The 24,987-nt window shown below is 33.8% G+C and overlaps 2 protein-coding genes across 6 annotated transcripts in view; both read left to right on the forward strand.

Moving 5' to 3' along the window:
• LOC124362610 (monocarboxylate transporter 13) overlaps positions 1–4,728 on the forward strand; it is a 51,494-nt gene extending 46,766 nt beyond the window's left edge. For all 4 annotated transcript variants that reach the window (XM_046817267.1, XM_046817264.1, XM_046817266.1 and 1 more), the window contains one exon: positions 1,099–4,728. In XM_046817267.1, the coding sequence (XP_046673223.1) occupies positions 1,099–1,238 (140 nt within the window). In that variant the 3' untranslated portion in view covers positions 1,239–4,728. The remainder of the gene's footprint in view (positions 1–1,098) is intronic.
• Positions 4,729–9,715: 4,987 nt separating this feature from the next.
• Positions 9,716–24,003, forward strand: LOC124362611 (acyl-CoA Delta-9 desaturase-like). Of its 2 annotated transcripts, none has more exons than XM_046817270.1 (6): positions 9,716–9,767; positions 12,741–12,963; positions 14,797–14,927; positions 16,428–16,633; positions 19,858–20,043; positions 23,303–24,003. In XM_046817270.1, exons 2-6 carry the CDS (start codon positions 12,753–12,755, stop codon positions 23,676–23,678), a joined length of 1,110 nt encoding a protein of 369 aa, XP_046673226.1. In that variant the 5' UTR covers positions 9,716–9,767; positions 12,741–12,752; the 3' UTR covers positions 23,679–24,003. The 2 variants fall into 2 exon arrangements, with proteins under 2 accessions (XP_046673226.1, XP_046673227.1); XM_046817271.1 differs by having other exon boundaries at positions 9,718–9,803.
• The last annotated feature ends 984 nt before the right edge of the window (positions 24,004–24,987 follow it).

Below are 24,987 nucleotides of genomic sequence, written 5' to 3' on the forward strand. Positions count from 1 at the left end.
AACTGACAAAGTATACACAGTTTGATATTCAGATGAGTATTGGTGCTTCATCGGCAATATGCGATCTAGTGGGCAATGCTATACACCATGTCATAGTGATCGTGTCATTTTAGATCAACAGAAATAAACACAATTGACAAAGTATACACAGTTTGATATTCAGATGAGTATTGGTGCTTCATCGGCAATATGCGATCTAGTGGGCAATGCTATACACCATGTCATAGTGATCGTGTCATTTTAGATCAACAGAAATAAACACAACTGACAAAGTATACACAGTTTGATATTCAGATGAGTATTGGTGCTTCATCGGCAATATGCGATCTAGTGGGCAATGCTATACACCATGTCATAGCGATCGTGTCATTTTAGATCTCACATTGGACAGACCTTGAAAAGTCAAATTTCACTCAGCTTTACCTTTTCACTTGTACTATTAGCAAGTCAAAATATATACAACTCAGAGAAATAGGACATATTCCCTTGAGATTTGAGTTATCGAGAGTCAACTGTACCCTCAAAAATTTGGTGATTCAACTGTTATTTGTTATATACATATCAAACACATTTGAAATTAGGACATTTTATTTTATATTTAAAACTGCAGTGAATATTAATATTGACGTCTTCCTCACAGTATGTAGAATACTCCATATGCATAGACACACAATTTGTACACCATATTATAGTAGACATGCAATACTCACTTCATTTCTTGTGTGTTCCTTGTAGATATTCTAGTTCTTCTACTACTGTTTGAACCCCTCTCTATTTCTTTTTTTGTTCAAAATGCTATTTCAACTTAAAGAACCAAATCCTCCAAAATCAAAACAATCCAGCATGCATGTGCGCTTTAACCAAACACTCAGTTTGATTCCTGCAGTTTAACTAATTATGAAAAATAAGTACTGTATTCATTTTAATGATTTTTATTCTGTAATTTTTTCTTTGTGTGTAAAACTGATGAGTTTAAACAATTTTTAGTACAAAATGTATACAAAAATGTAATTCACTAATTTATATTTATGTTTCTTTAGTAATGGATAAGTTGCTCTACTATTTATATACTGTCAGAATGTTTAATGTTGTGTCTAGGTTGGGTAAGAGATTTCACAGGAAGTTACTCTCTCTGTCTTCACATTCAGTCGCTCATGATCATGATCTCTGTCCTGGTTTGGTTCATTGAGCACCTGCTTACGTCACACAGGAAACCAGAAACTGTTGAGCCGTCATAACAAACATTGTTGAAGATATCGAATGTTATTATTGACCAGCATGTAAGATAGGTCACCAGTTTTATTTTGATCTCCATCCTACAATGAAGATTAGAAACCCGTCAACAACATTTCTAAAATGATAATATACACAACTATATGTATGTTTGAACAAATTTCTTCAACACGCATATGATAAAACTATTGTTATTTATGTAAGAACAATGTTTAATTGATTGTCAACTATTAATTATTACAATATCATGTGACATCACACAGTTAACTAAAAAAAAGAATAGAATTGTTATGATTCTATAAGAAAATCCAATCTTTGAATAGTGTAACTAGGACTTGGTTTTAGGGGCATGAATCTGATTGAATCTGGTTCTATCTGCTTTCATCCCTCTCTTCGTTATGTCATTGAAACCTGTTGATATAGATTAAGAAAATGAAACCAAAATTTGTTTTGTAAGCAGAGCACCTAATTTGTTTCTGCTTATGGTTGGTCATTGTTAGTAATATAAAACTGTGGTTTAGTTACTTGTACGTAATACTGAATTGTATAATGCAATTTTAGTAAAAACATTTGTGAACACATAGTTTAAGATTCGGACAGAATAGAAACTACAAGAGGGGTTAGACAAGTCCAAGCAAGTCAAAGGGGTGACATCACTTGAAGGTTAATTGTAGATAGTTGTATTTCCTGGAAGAGCTGACACCAATTTTTGTTTATATCGGATTATTACTCTGTGTTCAGTGTTGTTTTGAATTGTGTAAGTTGAAAAAATGGAATAGTTTCCAAAAATTGTACAGAGTGGCGAGTGCTTTAAAGATGTTTTACAGGTTGTTTGAACTGAATCCAAGAGAATGTTTGTTGCTGTTTAGTCACTATACATGAAATACGAATTTACTACCATGCAGTGTGTTGAAAAAGAATCCAACCTTATATTTTATTATGCAAGGAAGGAACTGAAATGAGGTACATGCTGGTGTATACTAGATCAGGTGTGAAAAAAATAATACATACATATGTTCTTAAAACTTACAACTGCGGCAATGAACTGCCATTAAAGAAAAAGAAAAGCAAGGGATCGTACCCGAAAACTGCTTGAAGTCCATACAGAAGAAAATGAACTCAGGCTTCGTCACTGCACAGAAATCAACACTACAAACACATGTCACACCAGCACAAGTGAAAGTGGAACACTAACAATAAAATCAATGTTAGCATTTCTTGTAGTATTGTGGTGTCATCTGAAACAATGAGGCATGAAGGCGCTGGTCGGGAGGAAGAAAGGTTAAGGCAGCTGCTTCCAGCCCTATGGGTTCTAAACCTTGTAAGCATGGTGTTTTGTTGTTTGAGGTTTGTTTGATTGTTAAAATCTTTATAGGTTTCCTAGTTTGTTCTTTTTTGATATTAATAACTTGATAAACCTCAACCGAGGTTTGACTTAGCGGATGGTCTGCTAATATTTTGTATGAAGCCTCAATAAGTTTGCCTTTGAACAAATTCTCCTCAAAGTGTAATATGTTGGCTATTGTATTTTCTAATCTTGCTGTTGAGCTATTTTAGTCTTTTCCACTAGCCCTTTTTTGTATTTTCTTTATATACTTCAATTATTACACTTGTGGTCTTTTTGTACTCTTTCTAACTTAACTATTCTGAAATTGTTCAAATACAATAAAGTGCCTGTTTAAATTTTTTAAACATTCCCAAGTTACTTCTTTGGATGATTTGATAGTTTCATCCATTTTGTATTATTATTATGTAACTCTTCAAAATAAATATGACAATAGATATGAAAGGGTGTTCATTTCTTATAAGTACTTAGCTTTAATAGTGAGAATCAACTGCAAATCATAGTCTTATCGGAATAAAATTATTTAAACATCTATATTAATTTATATGTTTAATTGGCTGATTCTAACCAATTAGAACAATTTAAAAAATATAATCAATACTTTAAACCATCTGATGGGGTCAAAGAAGATCCTTACTTCTTGAATGTTTTATAATATGATAGACTTTTGGTGATAAGAATAAATTATTTATCTATTGTATTCAGTCTCTGCTATAGCTTCAAAGCAAGCATGTGTTCAAGAAACTTGTGTTCAACTATAACAAGTTTCTCTATTTCCATTATTTCATATTATTGTATATAACAAAACTATATACATCTTTTGGAAAGTTTTTAAAATACTATTTTTTGGTGGTGTAAGAGGGATTGGGAGGTGGGGAATTCGATTGAAGAGTACACCTTCAATATGGTGTATGGAATAAATCTGAATACACCTGGATTTAAATAAATTATATAGGCCTAATTCAAAGTAAGACATTTAACTCTGTGTTTCAAACAAGTATAATTGCAGTTATACTATATTTTTTTATTTTTTTAGACCTATTATGGGGGGTGTTCTACCCCCTCACCATCTCCCCTCTTAGTTACACCACTGCTACTTGTGTTAAAAGCCAGCTGAAATAAAATGAAAATGAGTTTTATCATGAGGAGTTCAGTTAAACTTCAAACACTGTATACCTTCATTTTTGCCATAGATTGAGTAATGAATTATATCATTTCAAAGATACGATTGATACTAATCGAAAAACTTGTGTTTTTCTTGTAAAGTATATACCGGTACTTTTGGAACATAAAAAATAAAGTTTGATTGATATTTAATTAATGCAAATATTTTAAAAATTTAAAGAATTTGGATGTCTATTGATCATGCGTATTGTAAAAAATGTGTAATTTGTCATACATGGGTAAGTACTTTATTAGAACTTGCATCAATTAGACTTCCTATGTGGATGCCTTTTGCTTTTTTTATTCGTATGTTTTATTTTGGTATAATTTTATCTTATGCATGTTTGTGGCTACTCATCTGAGGCAAATTTACTGCAGTACTTAATACAATATTCTAACTTGAGGTTTTACTAATATAGTAGAACCTCAATAACATAAACACATTAAAAATAGCCAAATATTCAGTCATTTTAGGAGAACATCTTAATCATTACAATATTACATTTAAAACTTAGAAATTTTATAGCATCAAATTTGTACCTTTATAATATAGAATAAGAAATTGGCCTAACCTCTAAGTCATAGATTGGACAACAGTCAAACCTATAAGCACTACAAAGTTTTCTGCAAAAACCGCGCTAAGGAAACACTTCTGTCAAGAATACCTTGATAAAACAAATTTTCATTAATCTTCAGAACTGGGTTACTGAAGTTATAGATATTTCACTAACCAAGATAGATATTCCAAGCAAGATAAAACTAAATGATTGCACTACAGAATATTTTATAATAGTAAACTGAGCATAATAGAACATTATGTTTAATGTATTGTTAGCACAGAAAATCATTTTGGAAAAATGTTTCTTAGATCACTAGTAATACTTGTGATAGAAATGTTTCAAAAGACAATGTGCCTATTACTAGTTATTTTATACAGTATTGTTAAATTTGAGTACATAACTAAATAAATTATTTTTATAACAATATGGAGATATTTTATTACTTTTTTATCCTTATTTCTTATAGGCAGGACCTTGAAACACCCTATGTTAATCTTCTTAAGCACAAGAAGAAAAGTGAAAGCTGGTCATGGTTGATGATTCAATGCCAACAAGGTTTTGAATATGGTTTTCTTTTAAAATTTCATTTTCAATTATATTAAGCTTTTACTGTGAATTAAAAGACTGTAACAAAACCCATATTAGTTGTCTTTTGACAGAAGTAGGCTTCTCAGACCTGCTTTTTCTTGTTCAGAGCAACAAAGCAAACTCAATTGTGGCACCAGAAGTATCTTACTTTAGAAGTAAATTACAATGGCCAAAAGTAGACACTTAATGACTGAAGTAGGCTTCTCAGACATCTGTACAGGGTGGCCATGACCTAGTGTTACATTTTTTGTGGGTGATCATAGAACATAAGTTTGACTCAAATACAGAGAAAAATTATTTTCGTTTTAAATAAAAACATGAACATTTAGTAAAAAATAGAAAATTTCTATAACATTCCTCAAACTTTATTACCACATTGTATTGTACATTTCATATTATCCTATTTAATACCTTCCTCTTTGGCTTCTCTTTGTAATAAAACAAACTCTTTGCATTTCTGTTGACAAGGGATGACCTGCTTAAAAAATAAGTTCATGGCCATGTTTTCGTACTCAAAACCTGAACGAAAATCTGAATCATGTAATATGGAGTATATGTTCTAAAAAACTTTTGGGGCTATTATGCATTAATTGTTGGTGTCACAGATGCATTAGTTTGAATTAATGATTAAGCAACGAGAATAGCAGCAGTTTTCAAAGAACTTAATCTCAATATTAGGACAAACTCAAGGAGGCTTAATTATGATCGACAAAGCAACATTACAGAAGGTCCAGTAAGCAGCTGAAGCCATCATAAAGGAAAGGAGAATGAACAAAAAAAGGCAACAAAGAAAGGAAAGCATAAGAATCAGAAAGAAGAGATAATGATGACTATATAGCCCAGGATAGTTCTAAAAATAATCCTTTACATCACATCATGTGTTTACTCTTTTCTTCAATTGCAATTTTCCAGAAAGAATTTTTAAAGACAAATTTTCTTTTATTTTATGTTTGTTTCAAATAGTCCTAGGAAGTTTGTTTTTACTGTAACTTAAGTTCAGAATAAGGCACCACTTGTAGCAGAAATGTTAATGTAGGCCTGATAAAATTCTGATTTTTATATTAAAATATTGATTAAAAAACATTTTCTAAAATAAAATATTTTTAACATGTGCCTGACCATAAAATAAATAATTTTGCTACAGTACCTGTAATATATATTGTAAAAAGCTTAGTAAAAATTCCATACCCATGGGTACAGTAGTTGTTTAAACAAGGTACATAAATGTACTCACATAAGAAATGAATTGGAGCATTCCAGTAGCTGTCTTCCCTAAAGAATTAGAGCCATTCCACAAAATTTGCATGAGATAAGGGTATGTTCTACCAATGGTTTGTCCATCGGATCGTGCAGTATTCCAGTGAGAATTCTGTATTTAATTTTTTTTTTATTTGGACACATTTAAAGGATTCATTAAAATAACAAAAAATGAACTGTTTAAAATAATGGATAATAATAATAATAAAAAGAAATGAAAAGAAACCATTATTGATCTCTTGCAACAAAATCAGCAAACAAGATATATCCAAATGGATTCAATGTTTCGCAATACATTTTACAGAAAGAACTACTCTGTTCGTTGTCATATCAAGCATCTACCTCGCAGCTTTGCTCAACTAACAAGTAGATTTACAATGAAAAGATGTACGTGGTCGGCGGAGTTTGAGAACGGCAAGTCTAGATGAGTGAAGCGTCTAGGGCGAGTCGTCCGGCAATGCCTTGGGACGTCTCAGGTTGTACAGTGGAGCAGGCTCCTCACGGGAAGACAACCCGGGTGCGGGGCAGGGAACGTGGGAAAAACTGACATTCCGTTCAGTGAGGTAAGTTTGAATTGTACGAAAATTCGGGATGCTTGACGTGGTAACAATAAACTCACCCTTTGAAAAGCGGGCGATGAAATCCCCACCAGTCAGACGACGTAGGGCAACAGTATGGGTATGCCAATCTGGAATGTGATCAATGTAAAGTAGCGGAACCCTGGTTTGGTTACGAGGTATCGTGCCCATCTCAGCGGACAAAGTCAGGGATTAGGCGGTTCAGAGAGAGAGGAGCAGCAGATTGAGGATGGTCCACAGTACCACCAATATCCTGAGATGCACTCAATTAAATGGCTCCCAACCTACTGAGACAATACATAATCGGTGTAGGGAACACACGAACAAAGAAATAAAAACCGTGAATACCTAATACATTGCAAAAGAACAAAAAGTAGCCTACGCAAGAAATAAGTAAGTTTATGAAATTAAACTACTTTTATAACCTCAAATCATAGTGACTCATTCACAACAAAACTATCATCTGCTTCATACCAACTTTGTTTGGGTGAAGCTGTAATTCTACTTTGAAAACGTATGGAAAACATACACATATGTGATGTTCCTTGACGCGAAACGAAAGTTTTTCCCCGTACAAAACATACTGCCGTACCCCGCCATCAAATTACATGTGCGCTATAATTATACTGTATTAAAAAGGATAAAACGCGGGTGCTCCGCGGGAAAGTGAGAGAATTATTGCCCTCGCTCTAGGTCCACCACTGAGTCGTAACGTCACTACAGCACACTACCATCAACTTTACAGTTCATCATAGGCGTATCTAGGATGCCCTAGGGGAGGGGGTTACCACTACAAAACTTTCAAACGTCCCAGTCAGGCCGGGGTACAGAAGCACCCGTCCTACAAGGAACATGTTAAATGCTATTAATAAAAAATGTAAGTTTGACAGCCGTCTGAGAGCATTATTATTATTATTTTATGCTCTACAAAAATGGCTATAACGTAAGCGAAAACTTCCCTTTTGGAGACAGCCCGATGACACAAAAGAATGTCAAGAAAATGAGGCTGTATTAATCAGAATAACAGAGGCTCGAGAAAATTGCTACATTTTAAGAACTAAAAGACACATCCTCCACCTGTTACCATTCTAATATAATCCTAATTTATATATTCTAATATGGACTTCCAGGATACATTTATTTTACATATAGTGTACTTGAAAACATGGGCGTGTATTTGTACTACTTAAATAATATGTATTGTACATTTAAATGTTTTTGAAATTTCAAACCATGCCATCCCGGCCAAAAATAATCGGATATAAATAGACATGTATTTTTTAGAGAATATAATTACTGTGTATACAAGTACACACATTTTGAAACATGAAATTAGTAATTGTGTGTTTTTTTACCTGCGAGCATTGCGCATAGACGCAGCAGACGCTCGGCGATGAACAAATATATACAGATAAACAATATACAATATATACAAAATATGAACTTCAAGTCAAATACTATTTTTAAAGCACGATATTTTATTACTTTGATTGAGTAATTTTGGGTTTTTATATTCGAAATGTGACAGAAACACGTTATAGCGATCTGTTAATAACTATCGTAATAATTAATGAACGTACACGAATATAAATCGTCGAAAAATAAATCTATTTTGCTATTATACTAGAGATAACAAGGACTATTTCCATACTAGACATTCCTTTGGGTTACAGTTTCAGACAAACTATTACAGGCATCAACCTGAGCTCTGACAGGGGAGGCCCGATATAGACAACATCTTTATTGGTATTATACATAACAAATTAGCCTTTTATTTAGCAGTTTCTTAGAAGCAAGTACGCTGAACATAAAAAATACAACAGATAACTTTTTGTAAGAAAAGTATCGAACATGAAAATTGGAATAAAGGACATATTCAATGAAAGAGATGTTGAAAGACAAATCATTAATTTTTAATAGTCAAAGTTTCTTAGTCAGAAAATTAGAAACGAACAGAGGAGAACTTAAAGATGCTTATATTTCACATATCAATGTACTACCAAAATTAAAATTATTATAAATTAAAAGAAGTTTGAACTTAAAACTTATTGCTAGAGTAAAATTTGGCCAATCCAGGGGTATGATTGGTGCTGTTGGCAACCTTTTGAGAGCAACCTAGAAAACTATCACAAATTATATTTTGTTATTATTATTTATTTACATTTTTTTCCTGAAATTGATATAAACAAGATATGTTCTAGTGTGTAAAATAAAACACTAAAAAAATTACGAACTTCAAGTCATATATTATTTAAATGGCCACGATAGTTCTTTACTTTGATTGTGGATTTTAGACAAGCATCTAATTTTATATAGGCCTAAGTCTTACACAATTTTAGTTGAAACAATGCAGGAGAAGTGTAACAGTGACAGTGAATAAAATTTCATTAATTTTATGCATTATAATATTTTTAAATGGTAAAATCAGCAAAAAACGTAAGTATTCATTAATAACACAGTTTACTAATAGTCGACCAGCGCCAACAACGAAAGCGATGAGAACTACGTTTACTGTAGGCGTTCATGGCCACTGCTCGCTGTCTCTCTCGCCCGACGCGCGGGAAGTGAGGTCTGTATTATATTTGTCAACCCCCACGGGTCGCAGACGGACTCGTCATTCCGAAAAATTACAAATCATGAGTCTTTTACTGTATCATGTCAGTTGTTATAGTTAAAGTATCAAAAACAACTGAAGCAAAAGTGAACTATGATACATTGTCCGACTACGAGTATACGTTCAGTTTAACGCAAGTTAAAATATACCTTGGTTATTTGTAGAATGGTGGGAGGGGGGGAGTTACAACCCCCAAAACACAACTCCCCGGGATACGCCTGTGGAGCTCATAGAATATTAAATAGTCTTAGTTGTCGGCACTAGTTTCTACAGTCGTATTATTTTCTAATTAGGAACCAAAAACTGTAACACTAACAATGCCCTTGGGTTGATTCAATGAATAAATCTTCATCACAAATACCTGTTTGAAATGCTGAGTTATGCCTCATTTGTGCCATCGATGGTGAGGGGTATAGTCGAAACTTGCTGTAAGTGTGGTATATCTTCCAATGCTCTAGATTTTTGTAAATATCGTTCCAAATTATAATCGTCCATATTAGTTTTAATATAGGTACTGATAGAGGTGTGGATAGTTATTTAGATGTGTTATATGGTCATTAGCGTAACCATTATGTGTTATAATAAATAAACTTATTGTATGTGTCTCTATAACAATGAATTCGATACTTCATAGATTAAACAAAAATTTATAAAAGTTTGTTGTGTTATTATGTGGACATGGCATGTTTTATTTCATGTTCTATTTTGTACCATCATCGTAGGCTAACTCGACTCGTTGGTTCCGCTATTTTACTTATTTTTGGAGTTTATGAGACAAGGAGAATTCAAAATAAAAATGTATAATTTGATTTTTAGATTTGCGACTAGACAAAATACAAAAACATTTAAAGTACACTAATGAATTAGTTAGTAATCAAAACGTTATGATTATTAGGTTAGCGTTAGCGAAGTCTATAATTCGAGGTACCGTAAACCGGGGCTACTTTGCACCTTGTGAGGTTACTTTGCACCAAAGTTGAAAAAAGATTCAACTCTATCTGTAGGAGAAACTATTAATCATTTCAACCTAGTTTCACAATTCTCCACTAGGCTGCACCATCTTCTACATGATTTGTGTGAACAGACACTTTATCCCGCCATTTTGGATATTTGTGGGAAGAGTTGTCTTTGTATCTTCAGTTTTGTTTGAATTGTTACGTCAAAAAAGTGCTGTTTTTACGATATTAGACAACGTCAGAGAAAGGCAAGTGTGGTATATTTATGTGTAGAATTTTATTATCTTACAAATAACAACAGTAACTGAGAGTTTATATCAATACTCATTCAATTATCATCCATTTTAAGTTTAAGGTTACTTTTAAGAGAAAGACGGGGTTACTTTGCACCAGCATAAGTAGAGCCTTCAGCTGTTTGTTCTGCTTTCCTCGTTGCCCTGCAGTCAACACGAGAGGCCTGCAGCACAAAGCCACAAATAACAAGAAAAAAGAAACTTGCGGTGCCAGCAGGAAAAAGTTTATCTCACGAAGAAACGATTTCCATGCAATCACTTGTAACTAGCGATAATGCTAGTGTTAAACACCCACAATCTATGACTGATGACCAAACACCAAGCACGAGTAAGGCAACCACAAAGACTTGTTTAACTAAAGGAAAAAAATCGTGTCAGCCTAAATTTCAACGGGATAGTAGTGATGAGTCCATAGATGACCCATCAGAAATGTGTATTGATGAAAGTTCCTCCGACGATGACTGGAAGTCCTATAGGAAAAAGAAATTAGAGGAGATAAATGAAGCAGCAAAAGAAGAGGCTTTTCTAACAATAAAATCAGGACTGAGACCCATTAACAAGTCTGATCTACAAGTAGATTCATTTGTTGTTGTTAACTACGAAAACGAATATTACCCAGGTACCACTGTAAACGTTGATGAAAATGGAGCTTTTGTAAGTGCAATGATGAAGTCCCTAGGCAACTGGAAGTGGCCTGTTAATAAGGATGTTTTATTTTATGAGTGGAATGAAATTGCTGGATCTATAAATCCACCCAAAATTTTGAGCAAAAGAGGAATATTTGCAGTTCCAGAGCTTCAAGACAATTTTGGAAAAATGGACTAATTTTTTTTTAAGAATATGCATTATTAAGTGTGTATTATATGTTATAATGTTTTTGAACATAGACCTGCAAGTATTTATTAGGTTTTAAGCTTCAGAATCTCTAAGTTTGTCATTTTGTCACTGTCAATTTTCCCATGTTAAATACACTTTGTGACGTATCATGAGTTTTTGTTGTTTTCCCCCTTTCAGATGAAAAAAATTAAATCATATAAGTATTCAGTGGTTCCAACAGATGTTTAAGGGATTCTGAATAGGTCTTACTTTGCACCAACAAAGTTTTTCATAAAAAGATAAATAATTTTTCAGGTGGTGCAAAGTAACCCGCTCCTATGGTATACTTTGCACCAAATTAAAAAAATACATAAAAAATATTTAAATATATAATACAGAAATTTACGAGTGTGGAATGGTTTCCTGGATGTATAAGAATTAATAAAAACCAGTAGTTTGTTAATTTGTTGAAATGCTTTATTTTTTATGAGATAATATTTATTTAAACTCCTAAAAGTGGTGCAAAGTAGCCCCGGTTTACGGTACTGAAAAAATTTCATTTTAGCTCTTGCACAACATTTCGAGAACGAGTTGACCTAAAGACTTGGAATTCTACATGAAGATTCATCTCTATATAAGCAACATATGTCGCTCCAAGGATCTGACTGAGCGTTGGTAAACGTTTCCGCATTGGTTTTACGGGTGACCATGACGGCGACGAAAAAAATCGTAGGATGAATAAATTGATAAGCAAACTGAGTACAATCAAATGCAAATTTAAAAAGTGACTCAGTAACACATGTAGCCCAACTATCCTTAGGATATGTTTAGAAAGATTTAATCTTAACATGAAACTCCACTTTTACATGGACAAGAATTAGTTCACAGTGTATGACCATCTATTAGATTTGGCTGAGCGTCATTGAGGCTGGCATAGTGTATTTTTTATCTGCCGGGGAATGTATGTAAAAATCTGTACAATTGCCTGTTTGTCTCTGTGTCGGCAGAATATCTCAGAAGGACATAAGCTATAGACTTAAATTTTCCATGCGACCTAAACGAAGTTACGTGACCATTTACGTGACTCGTGGTATGGCGCACTCCTGCCTTGTTTAATTTTAGGGGAATTAAACGTTAATATGTAAAAATGCGTCAAGGATGCGATAATACCTAGTATGATAAGTATTATAGCTGTTAACTACCTGAAAACGGGCTTCGTGGCTTTCCCATTTATTTATTACATGTTTTTGTGTTCTATATTTAACCTTTTTATGAGTGGTTTTTCAGATTTCGGACATAGTACACAAATGAACTTGATACTAAACTTCCTGTGCAGAATTCCAAGAAAATGTCCTGTCAGATCAGAGCAACGTCTGGTGTTGTGGTGGAGAATAATGAAGTGTATCAAGAAGCTGAATTCGATAGTTCAGATGTGAACAGGAAGTTTAAAGCTGAAATTGTATGGAAGAATGTTCTCTATCTGTCATACTTCCACATAGCTGGGCTGTACGGCTTCTACCTGATGCTCACCAGCGCCAAGATTGCAACATCTCTGTTCGGTGAGAAATTGAGTTACATACCAGAGGTATTGAGCACAATTTCTTTTTCAATTTTCAGTGCACTTTTATGTGAGTTTCAGTGAATACTTTAGTTTCATCGACTTGAGAGGTTTTTTAAATGAGAAATGTAGAATATTTTATATACAAAGTTCAATCGTGTTACATTAGCCTAAGTAGGTTTTTTATATTTACATGCATACGGCACCTAAATATAGTCTTTTTCAACACTGAAACTGGATAATCGTTTCTTTAACTAACATATTGTACTTATTGTAGCCAGATTAGCATTTTATTCAATACACTGTTATACTTAACGTGACCCCTGGCCGTTGAGCGTAAAATGAAGAAGTAGACATAGGCAACACCGCACAGTGAGCGCGGCACCTCCACCCAGCTGCACCTATATTCCTCTGGAAACTTCTTTAAAAATTACAAATTTTGATTTTTCTTTATATTTGCATGATACTAAGTAAAAGATTGATTTTTTGCGATATTTAAGTATTTGACAGTACTATCTAAACGCTACTTAAATCGGACAATAAATAGACTACCTTTAGTACTGGTGTTGAAAAAATTAAATTATAATAATGGTACGAATTAAAAATACTGGTAAGTGTATTAGTATTAATACACATCCAAACTTGCTGTAAGCTAAGCATAAACTGTCTGACAATCTAAATAGATCTCATAAGTTTACTTTGGTACTGTGGAAGAATGTAAACGTAAAGTTATACTGTGTAGTCGTTTCTCGTCAGACAAAAATAATTCTTGGATGATAACTATCAGAAAACCACTCTTCAAAATGCAAGTGTCCATCACTATCCCGTACTTTTATCTAAAAAAAGTTCTGTTGGAATTAAAGATGCAATAAGTGACTCATGCATGTTGCGGAAGCGACCTCGCGCTCGCGGCCACAGGTGCCGTCGGGGTTTACTGCGTTGCCACACTGTGCAAAGCCCTAATTGTGGGAACAGTACTAATTGGGAGAACAAAAAAAACTATATTTTAAAAATAGGGATGCACACACCCATGCCCCCCCCCGTACCAAAAGTCAAAATTTTGAAATGGCAACTTAATACCTTGTGACACCTCAGATTGAAGCTCATAACAAATAATTATGTATTTTGGTTAAACAAAATTGAAATCGGCCAAGCGGTTTGGTGTCAGCAGCCAATAATGTAATTTCTTACATAACAATAAATTAGTCTACAAATTACTGTACTACTGCTAATGACAACAAAATTACTCACTAAATACTGTTGTAAATCCTTTGTAAACTTCAAATAAAATGTTCAAATTGGTAGCCGTTGTTGTTAAAGCAAACAAATAACCTATTTTCAAATTCTTGCCTAACCTTTCTAAAAGTTTCTCTGGTTAAGTGTCTGCACTCAGCAGTGATCCTGTTTTTCAAGTCTTGGACACCAATGGGATGTGTTTGAAAAACTATTGATTTCAAGTGACCCCAAAAAAAATCTAAGGGTGATAAGTCTGGAGACCTTGCTGGTCACTCAATTGATCTTCTTCTACTGATCCAGTGATCGGGGTAGTGTGCATCTAGCCATTGTCACACAGGAAAACATATGATTTATTTTCAACAAGATGGAGCTCCATTATACTTTTTATGCTATGAGTTTAAGTTTTCAAATGAACACTCTGTATATTGTTGTACTATAAGTGTATTCATGCTTATTTTGAGTGCTCAAATTAAATTTTTTGCTGAAAATTAAAGATATCAAAATATTAGGATGGAAATTATTCCATCCTATGTTAACATTGACGCATTTAACATTTTGGAAATATAAGAATGACTGATAAATTATATGATTGTTTCAGCCGTGTTCATATTCATTGCGTCAGGCTTAGGGGTTACGTGCGGTGCCCACCGTCTCTGGACCCACAGAGCCTTCAAGGCCAACCTCGGTCTCAGGATTGCGCTTATGATTTTAAACTGCATGGCATTTGAGGTAAGTTTACAATATCCTATGTTAAAATATTTGAATTAAATGCAATAATTTGTACTTCTTGAGGGGAGGGGAGCAGGAAATTGGAATTTAATGAAAATAACTTGAGTTTATCCTCTGTTTACAACCTGATTTTTCTGTTATTGTTTTATCTCGTTTAGATTTTTCAGGTAAGTTGTCATGTGAAAACTAATTTCTTTGAAAGTTTTAGAGTTGCTTACCAGGGTAACACATATTTTGGGGAGTTGTTAATTGTTTTAAACCTATAAAACACAACCTCAAATAGAGTGAGTACAAAGCTCCATTGAGTATTTGAATATACTTATTTTTTTTACAGCAACCACCATTTACATAGAATAGATACATTAAATTAAAATTATTTGCGCCAGAAGGTAAAAATCATATTTTACCAAATAAATAACAAAACAGCTATGTCATGCCATTGGCGAAAAAAGAAAAGATACATGGCAGAACGTTATAAGTACAGAAAAAAACTATCAAATATTTTTGTAACAATATAATAATCTAGTAACAAGCATTAGACTATAAAAGAAAATAACACATGGCATAATCTTAAGGGAAGGTAAAATTAATTAAATGCAACAATGTAATAAAACATATAATAACACATCAGTGTGATCACAAAACAATATAACAAATCCTATAAAAAATATTATCGATGAACAAAAACAATGATGGTAAACAAAGGTTTTTACTATTCAAAACTGTGACAATAGCCATAACAACACATTATAATCAACAATGAGAAGTAAGAATAAAATTGCAAACAATAAGTCGTCTTATAATACAATAATATAGAATAAAATATGGTGTTATATACTATGATAACAAGAAGGCTTAGAAAAGGAAAAGAAGTAAGATGAAGCCAAAGACCAACTTGACAGATTAGCATGACTATTTTTGTATGACAAAGCACTGTAGGAGGATGTGACAACAAAAACAGGTAACAGTGCATAAGTAGTAACAGTCAAGGGAAAATGGGGGTAAACTGCAAAAAGGAGAAAACAAGAGGGAATACTTGTGAGAAATTAGTTATTTGTTCAAAAGGTAAGTTGTTGTGGTGGGATATGAACTTTTGGGAAATTTGATAGATAAGATTTTGGTTTCAATATATTTATAACCTAAGATCTATCTAAAGGAGTGGGGTAACTAAGGGGGAGGAATGAGAGAGATAGAATATCCCTAAAAGCCCTAAAGAAAATAAAAAATATGTATGTATCACAGTAATACAAATTGTTTCAAATACTGCAGTTTTACTTTTAATTAGTTCTAATTGATTTAAATTTAGATTTATTCCATACCCCCTAGAGGGATGTGCTCTTTTATCAGATTTATCCCCTTCAAAAACAAGCTTGTTACGCCACTGATCTAAAGAATAAAATACAGAATACTTACTATGTGGGTTTTTGTTATATAGACATTGTTCACTGTAAGAGTACGGTATATATTTAAAGATTCAACTTTAATCGGAATGTTTACCAGGACAGTGTGTACGAATGGGCTAGGAACCACCGAGTTCACCACAAGTACAGCGAGACAGATGCTGATCCTCACAACTCTAGACGAGGGTTCTTCTTCTCTCATGTCGGCTGGCTGATGGTCAGGAAGCATCCTGATGTTTCAGAGAAAGGAAAGACGGTCGATATGTCTGACCTTCTCCAGGATCCAGTTCTGGTCTTTCAAAGGAAGTAAGTTGAAGTTTCAATCACTATCCAATACGTTTTTGTAATACGAGAGCAAGACAAGACCAAGCAAGACCTTTCAATACGATTTGAGTTATATAAAAAGGGGTCCATGAAATATTTAATGTAAAAACATATTCAATACTTATATACCATGTTTGTCTTGTCTATTCTGAGGTAATGATGTCAGAATCTGGTTTAATGATTACGTTACGCTTTTGCACTTGGGTTCCTTTTGTGACATGATTTGAAGATTCAAATGGATGTCATGTGTTAAATAACTCATTTGATGGCAGTTTCAACCTTTTGCAAGCTACAACTTTTTAGGAATATAAAGGTAGCGATAGAGTAGCCTAACAACATTAAAAATGAGCTCCAACATTAAACCCATAGAGTAAAAAATAAAAATAAAATTAAAAAATTCAATCAAATTGGAAACCTTATTACCAAATACACAGCTATAGAGGAAAAAATAATATGACTCCTACGTGCAGACTGAAAGCATAGATGTAATACTTACTACTGCAAAAGAAAGTTTCACAACTTCTTACCTTTAGATTGTAGTATTGTAATCGAGTTACTGTTGTGTACTAGAATAAATTAATTTCATTATATTGATTCTTTTGGATGTTGTAAAGTTCCTGAAAGTAACAACAGTATTTCTCAAGGAAAATAAATTGAGAGTAATGTTTCATTATACTTCCTAAGAAATGTTCCAGAGCAACTAACAACTTCAAATAAAAAATTCATATGCAATCAATGGGTTTTTTCATCAGTGAACTTAGCATATCGTCACCGGTGATAGCTAGTAGTTAATATTAAAAGTGATGATATTCTGTGTTTAACAATATAAACACTATAGCTGACGGTCGTTTTGTCCTAGAAAAGTTGGCACATAACAAGAGAACAAAGTTTAGACATTCAAAGTTTGTTCATCAAAGACATTCAAAGACATTTATACGCCGATGATTTACAAATAAACACACATTTTCGACCTGATGATAAAGACACTATTTATTTAATTTCATTCATGGACATGCTAAACACGCTTCTTTTTCTTTCTAAAAACAATTTCCCCTGAAACTTCAACAGCCACACGATTGTCATACTCTCACTCATTTATATTTAATCATCAAGTCAAAGTACTTAGTTATCTGTCCGACAATTTCCGTTTCATATCCGATATTGTGGATGACTCCTCGCGTAAGGGGAGCTTCTCTGCTTGCTATTCCTGTCCACCGTGCATCGGTTTTTAATACGTTGTTCACTGTTTAAGCTTGTTCATTAGGGACTTCACTCCCTGACAGTATCAGAAATATTGAGAGTTGTGTCCACTTAGGTGCGATGATCTAAAACTTGTTGCAGGCTGTTTAGGGGTGGGGGTTGGTAGGGCCGGTGTGGTAAATGTGAGTGGCTGGTGTGAATTAGTTATGGGAGAATCGAATACTTAAAAGAATCGAATACAGTGTATTCAATAGCACCCGTGTAATCAATTACTTTATCTGCGTTGAGTATTTCTAATAGACAAGTCTTACTTCGTTCCCATAAATCCATTGTTTCTTGGTTAATTGGAATTGCCCATACCAAGAGGGTGGAAGAACCCGTTACATTTATTTTGCTCGTACAAACGTTTCATACCCATGATTTATGAACTTCAGAAAAAAAGATATTTTTACCTGCCTGATTCAGTACTGATTCTTTTCTACTGCAGGTTTTGTGTGATCAAAGAAATAGGTTGAAGCCAAAAATCTCAATCATATTTTGTTTTTACACAATAACTTGAAATAAACATTAATTTTTGTTTTGATTGTTTACAAATATATTTATTAATTGAATAGTTGAATAGTTGTTCAATTATAGATTTTGTCAAATTTGAAAATTTGTAATTATTTATTTAAAATTATAAATCTTTCCTTAATTATTATTTTCAGAGTCCAGATATATATTCATCTAAAACCCTCCAACTTGTATATGAATACGAATACAGCTCTTGAATATTTTAATTGAATACTATTAGTCCAAATGAACAAATGTTGGTTTGAATTCATTCCTCCAGAGGAATTGAAAAAGTATTTGAATTAATTTTAAGGTATTTGAATATGTGAATACCTGGGCTGTATTCGAATACTATTCGATTCTCCCATAACTAGTGTGAATGGTTGAATGGATAGTTTCCAAATTACTTAACTTATTGTTGATAACCAATTATTAATAACTTATTATTGAGTATTAATAATTGGATAGATCAACTGAATATGTTATAAGATTTTAATTTATTTTGTTTCATACATGTACATAACTTATATTAATTTCTTATTTGTTTAATATATTGTTTAGTTTGTAAGTTAGTAACTGAATGTATTTAGGTTTTAAATGTGTTTAATATGATGTTATTTGTGTTTCATAAACAGTGTATTGCTCAGTTTAATTTTCCATTTGTTTATCAAGTTCTTTAGTCTGTAAGTAAACGTTATTAGTATTGTCTTATGAGATTACATAATATCTTAAGGTTGAGTGGAAGAGAGGGCTGTAAGATCCCAAATTCAATCTCAAAATAAAGATATTTCCCATTTTATTTAATTCAGAACCATATTATAATGTTGAGTTAAGCTCCAGTTCACCTTCCTCTTAGTGCACCATCTGGGCTCTGACGCTATTACAGACATGACTCTTGAAATCTGGAGTCAAGTTTATCTGAAGATACAAAAAAAAGGGAAAAGGGAAGGAGGGAAAAAGAATGTTGTGGCCTAGGTGTCTCTGATATCAAAACGATGTAACAAGTTCATTTTCAGCTTCTCCGTCGCCAACATTTTTTGGATCTCTTCAGACGAACATACTCCAGATCTCAGGAGTCAAGCCTGTAACAGCACCAGATCCCAGATGCTGCACTAAGAGAAAGGTGGACTGGAGCTGAACTCAACATTCACATTGAATCAACCCTTCTCACTATAGCTGCGTTATGTAAATTATAAGTGTTTAGATCAATAGAAGCTTCCAAGGTCAAGCTTGAATCAAGTAATACGATTTTGTACATATGGCATTAATGATTTGAAGCTCCTATTGATCTGAACACTACTTTAGTACAAATGAGGTAGTGTTCAACCCCTTATTTCATTTCAATTAGATCAAATTTAACCAACTAAGACCATAGTAATCCCGTACTCAAAATGTTTTAAGTATGGTGCATTATGTTCTCTATACAGTCTCAACTTGTCCATATTGTTTGGCAGATACTACAAGTACTTGATGCCACTGCTGTGCTTTGGCTTCCCCACGGTGGTGCCAGTGTGGCTGTGGTCCGAGACATGGAACAACGCTTATCATGTGGCTGCCATGTTCCGATATGTCTATCTGCTCAACTGTGTGTGGCTGGTGAACAGCGCTGCACATTTCTACGGTCCCAGGCCTTATGATAAGTGAGTTTCACTCTTATCAGTTTATCTCTGTCTGTAGAAAAGAGAGACAGCATACACTCAAATGTATTGTGTACTTCCAATTTATCACTAACAAGCTGGACGTTCATAGAACTTGCTCAGCAGGGATCCATCTAAAATTGTGCCCAGCACAACTTCTATGCTTTGGACCATTTTTATCACTCTAAATCAAATTTACGGTTAGCATTCCTTCTGGTATAAGATTCTGGGAAAGGTGCAACTTATACCTATTTCTGTTCTGTACCTCTGTAAGAAAATTCCTTGCCTGATAAGAGCAGTGGATCAGTCAAGGACATAGCCAGGGAGAGGATCCAAGGGGTCCGGATTCAATTGTTTCTATTACTTTTTTAGTAAACGATTATTATTATTTAAATAATTCTGTATTACTGACTGCTGAAAGATCATTTTCATCACAGATACAGGTTAAGAACATTTTAAGGAATAAAATGAGGTCTTACTTTCTGTCCACTTTTGGAAAATTTCAGTTGTCTTGATTCCGCCAAAAATTTTTTCCTGGCTACATTCTCGGAATCAGTTACTTGTATGATTTGCCTTCTGTTTCATTTTACTCACTTCTTGAATGATCTGTATCAAATCTATACTTATTACATAGAGCAACCAATTAATAAATGTACTTTACAAGCAATTTCACGGTAAAAACTTGTTAAATTGTATTGAATTAAAAGCCTGCCATAAACGTTGCAGAAAAATTGTACTTTGTGTGATTTATTTAATTTTTATTTACTTGTTTTTTCGTAAAAGGACTAAACCGATGATGTAGTTATTTCTGAATTCATCCACCAAATGTTGTAAAAATATATCATCATAGTTATAATTGAATCATTTACACACCGTTTAGCATAGAAATATATTGGAGAACAAAGACTAATATGATAAGTGAAGTATTTCTCATATCTAAACAAAAGGTATGTGCTATAATAAGATAAAATAAAAATATAGAAATAAGCAACACTGTTTACCAGCCGCACTACATTAAATGGCAAATATATCAAAATATAGTACTAAATTTATTCATTGTTTTCAAATCTCAAATACAGTAGAACCCCTCATATCCGGCCTCGGTTTTACCGCACCTTGGTTTATCCGGCCACTTCCCGGAAGCCAATATCGAAATTTATTTACCACGGCATGCAGACGCGCAGTTGCACGCACTAGTCTCCCACGACTCTTGCGTTATTTTGGTGTATCTATTTGTTTACATTTTCCTGTGTTGTCCTCAGTTGAGCTAATAGGTTTAACCTGTAAACAGTTTGTTGATTATTTCCAGTGCGGTTAGTACAGTATAGTACAATTGTTTTGTTTCGTCAAGTGTTATGTACTGTAGGTTGGTTTATCCGGCCGAATCGTTATCCGGCCAGGGGCTCGGTCCCGTGGTGGCCGGATATGAGGGGTTCTACTGTATAAGAAGAATTAACACTAAAGTTGGGTAGCCAAATCCATACAGGATTGGTGTAGTTTCAGTAATCCATAGGAAGATAGTAGGTAAATTTCTAGATTTTATATTGATATCTCTGAAAATCTCCAGCCCAAAAGTGTGTTTATAAGCTGTTCTAACCTCAAAATCAGTTCTTGCATTTTTATTGCGGTGAATTTAGTAAGTTACTATGTCTCAGATAAAGATAAAGCTGTGTGTTTTATTGTTGGCTGAATTAAAATTATGGATGTAACAACGTGCGTTATGACATGAATTTGGAAGAGATCCACCACACAAAAATAACATAAAAAGTTTGTTTAAACAATGCAAAGAAACTGGATCAGTTAAGGAACAGATATCAATTCGCAGAACAGGTTTACCAGACGAAACAGTTGAACTAATTCAACAATCAGCAATTATAGGTCCTGAGAAGTCCATGCCTCTTTGAAGTGTTGAATTAGGTATTCCAAAAACAACAGTTAGCAAAGTTTTACATAAAAAACTCAAATTACATGGTTATAAAATCCAAATATTGCAGGAATTGAAACCCAATGATTGTAAACTGTTACAATTTCGCTGTTGAAATGTTGGACAGAATAAGTGAAAACAAATAATTTTTAGATGATATAATTTTTACAGACAAAGCTACTTTCCATGTAAATGTATGTGTTAACAGACACGATTCACAAATATGGGGCTCTGAAAATTCACATGTAATTGTTGGGAAACAACGTGATTCGCCTAAAATTAATGTTTGGTGTGGTGTGATGAAAAATCGCATTATAGGGTCTATTAGCTGAAAAAGTTAATAATGGAGTTGTGTATCTTGACATTTTAACCAATTATTGCTTTCCTCAGCTATATGAACTCGAAAACATTCATTAACTTCATTTCCAACAAGATGGTGCTCCCCTACACTTCAGTGCATTGCTCACAGATATATTAATGAAAAATTTGGAGATCGTTGGATAGGCCGGCAAGGACCTATGCTGTGGACTCCAAGGAGTCCAGACCTGATACCTTGTGGTTTTTTTCTATGAGGGTACATCAAAAGCACTGTTTATTCACAAAAAATTTGTGATCTGAACCACTGAAAACACATGATTAATAAAGCAATGACAACCATAATCGAAGAAATGTTAACAAATGTTTGGAGAGAAGTTGAGTATCGTTTGGACATTTGCCAAGTGACTAAGGTTCCATGTTCGAAACCACACTACTCTTTTATGATAACCCTGTATATCTGTGGTGACTTTCACAAACTATTATAAGGCTTAAGACCATAGAAGTGTGCAGTAGTACTGTTCATCTGCCACACACAGTTAAGCAGGTAGATATATCGGGTACATGGCAATCATGTAGTAAACATTGCTCATATCTTGAACCACAGCCTTACTGATACTACTATGGTGGAAGATGGTACCCATGAAGGTTAATTAAGGGTAGTATGACTGCACATTCGCCCAGTACTTGCATATAGTAGAGCTTAAATCAAGCAGAAATGTACGAATAAGATTGTTTCTCTTATTATGTTAAAACATTGCAATGCTCTTATTGAGAGCTTTAGTTTATATTGTGTCAGTTTAATGTATAAATAAATAATTAATTACATTTAGTATAATAAACTCTTATCAAGTTGATAATGGGTTTTATATATTTTTCTTTTGTTACTGAAGCATACGAACATATTTTTTCATGAATTATTAATATGATTAGCTCTTACATTTTCGTATGAAACTACAAAGGAGCCAGAAGTAATTCCAATCTAAGGTACCACACAAAAATGATAAACTGCCTTCATTTCAGGAATATGGAGCCGAGGGAAAATGTGACAGTAGCAGTGATGACACTAGGTGAGGGTTGGCACAACTACCACCACGCCTTCCCTTGGGACTATCGCTCCTCAGAGCTCGGTTACTTTCGCTTCAACTTCACCACCCGCTTCATCGACTTCTGTGCCAGGATGGGCTGGGCCTACGATCTCAAGAGCGCTCCCCTTTCCATGGTCCAACGGAGGGTCAAGCGGACAGGAGACGGAACATACAAAAACCCCTTCCCAGACAGTGTTTGGGGCTGGGGAGATAGGGACATGACCCTGGAGGATAAGAAGGAGGTTGTTGTCCTTCATGGAAGGACAATGCAAAATAACAATGTAGAGAAAATTGAAAAACTTTGTAGATAATGCCATTAGTTTGGAACTGTTTAGAACTAGAAGAGTTTCTTGAGTTAGAGAGATTAGTTTGATAGGTATAGTTTGATAAGTTACTACTTAGTTACCAAGAATGATACAGTACTGTGGAAAAAGTTAATATAAGTAAAAACCCCTTTCTATTATTAAATATTTTTAAATATAATTTCAAATATAAAATAATATGGGTGGCTTCATAAATACTGTGAAATTTGTGAAATTTTTAGTAAATAACTAGCTGACCCGGTGAACTTCGTTTCACTTACCTCTTAACATAAACCATATTAATTTAAACCCTAATTATGTATTGCAGAACCGGTAACTTTATAAAGGCATCATCATCATAGTATAGGCCATGCTATGGCATCTTAGAACTGTTCAAAATTCAATGAATACAGCGCCTTCTACACCACAGCTGTTGAACAATGCCACAATAATTAATAAAAAAAAAAAATAAAGGTGTCTTTAAAAAGGTGTTTTAAATTTCTGTCAGATCGCTTTGTTTTTATAATTGGCTGAATTCGTTTGTAACGTGATAGTCACTTTCCTTTAAGTTGATTTATTGATTTGTTTTTATAAAAGAAGATCTTTTACAATGCATTGTCCCTTTTGCAAAAAATGGATAAAACGGCAGAATAAAACAACTACCTGTCCCAGTTACACTAAAAAATTGTTAAGATGCGACGAATGTTTGACAATAACCGCAGATACTTTCAACTTTCGTATCAAGTGCGGTCACAATTTGAGCCGCATAATAAGAATTAACAGGGCCAAGGAACAAAAAAATCAAGTGAAACAACAATTGTTATCAAAATCGAAGTTCGTCTCAACAATGCTATCATCATCATCTTCTGAAGGAATAACATTTTCAGAACGTAATTTAACTGGTGAAGAATTAAAATATTTGGATGAGATAGAAGAAAATCAGGAGTACAACATTGGCAATATTCTGGCTGTGCCAAACTTGTCCAAGTCACCGAGGCCTCCCACCACGCCGTCAATCTCGTTGGATGAAATAGGAGAAAGTCAAGAGCACAACATCAGCAATATTCTGGCTGTGCCAGACTTGTCCGAGTCACCGAGGCCTCCCGCCACGCCGTTAGGTCCTAGCGAGTTAAGTGAAGACATCATTTGCAAGCCGGGTTTATAAATAATTTTGATATAGAGGTGGAGTTTAACATTTAATTTTAACCCTTATCATTCAAAAGTTATATTGTTTAAAGATTCAAGTGCTGATTTTTTCAAGTGCCGAGAAATTTAAGAAAATATGTTTCTTACCATAAAGACTGATCAATATATGTTT

Source organism: Homalodisca vitripennis, chromosome 5, assembly GCF_021130785.1.
Source record: "Homalodisca vitripennis isolate AUS2020 chromosome 5, UT_GWSS_2.1, whole genome shotgun sequence".
NCBI lineage: Eukaryota > Metazoa > Arthropoda > Insecta > Hemiptera > Cicadellidae > Homalodisca > Homalodisca vitripennis.

Bases quoted from the DNA above. Each gene is read 5' to 3' on its own strand.
- LOC124362611 (XM_046817270.1), top strand. From the start codon at position 12,753: ATGTCCTGTCAGATCAGAGCAACGTCTGGTGTTGTGGTGGAGAATAAT. The intron at 12,964-14,796 runs GTGAGAAATTGA...TGATTGTTTCAG, and splicing joins GATTGCAACATCTCTGTTCG to CCGTGTTCATATTCATTGCG. The intron at 14,928-16,427 runs GTAAGTTTACAA...AATGTTTACCAG, and splicing joins TAAACTGCATGGCATTTGAG to GACAGTGTGTACGAATGGGC.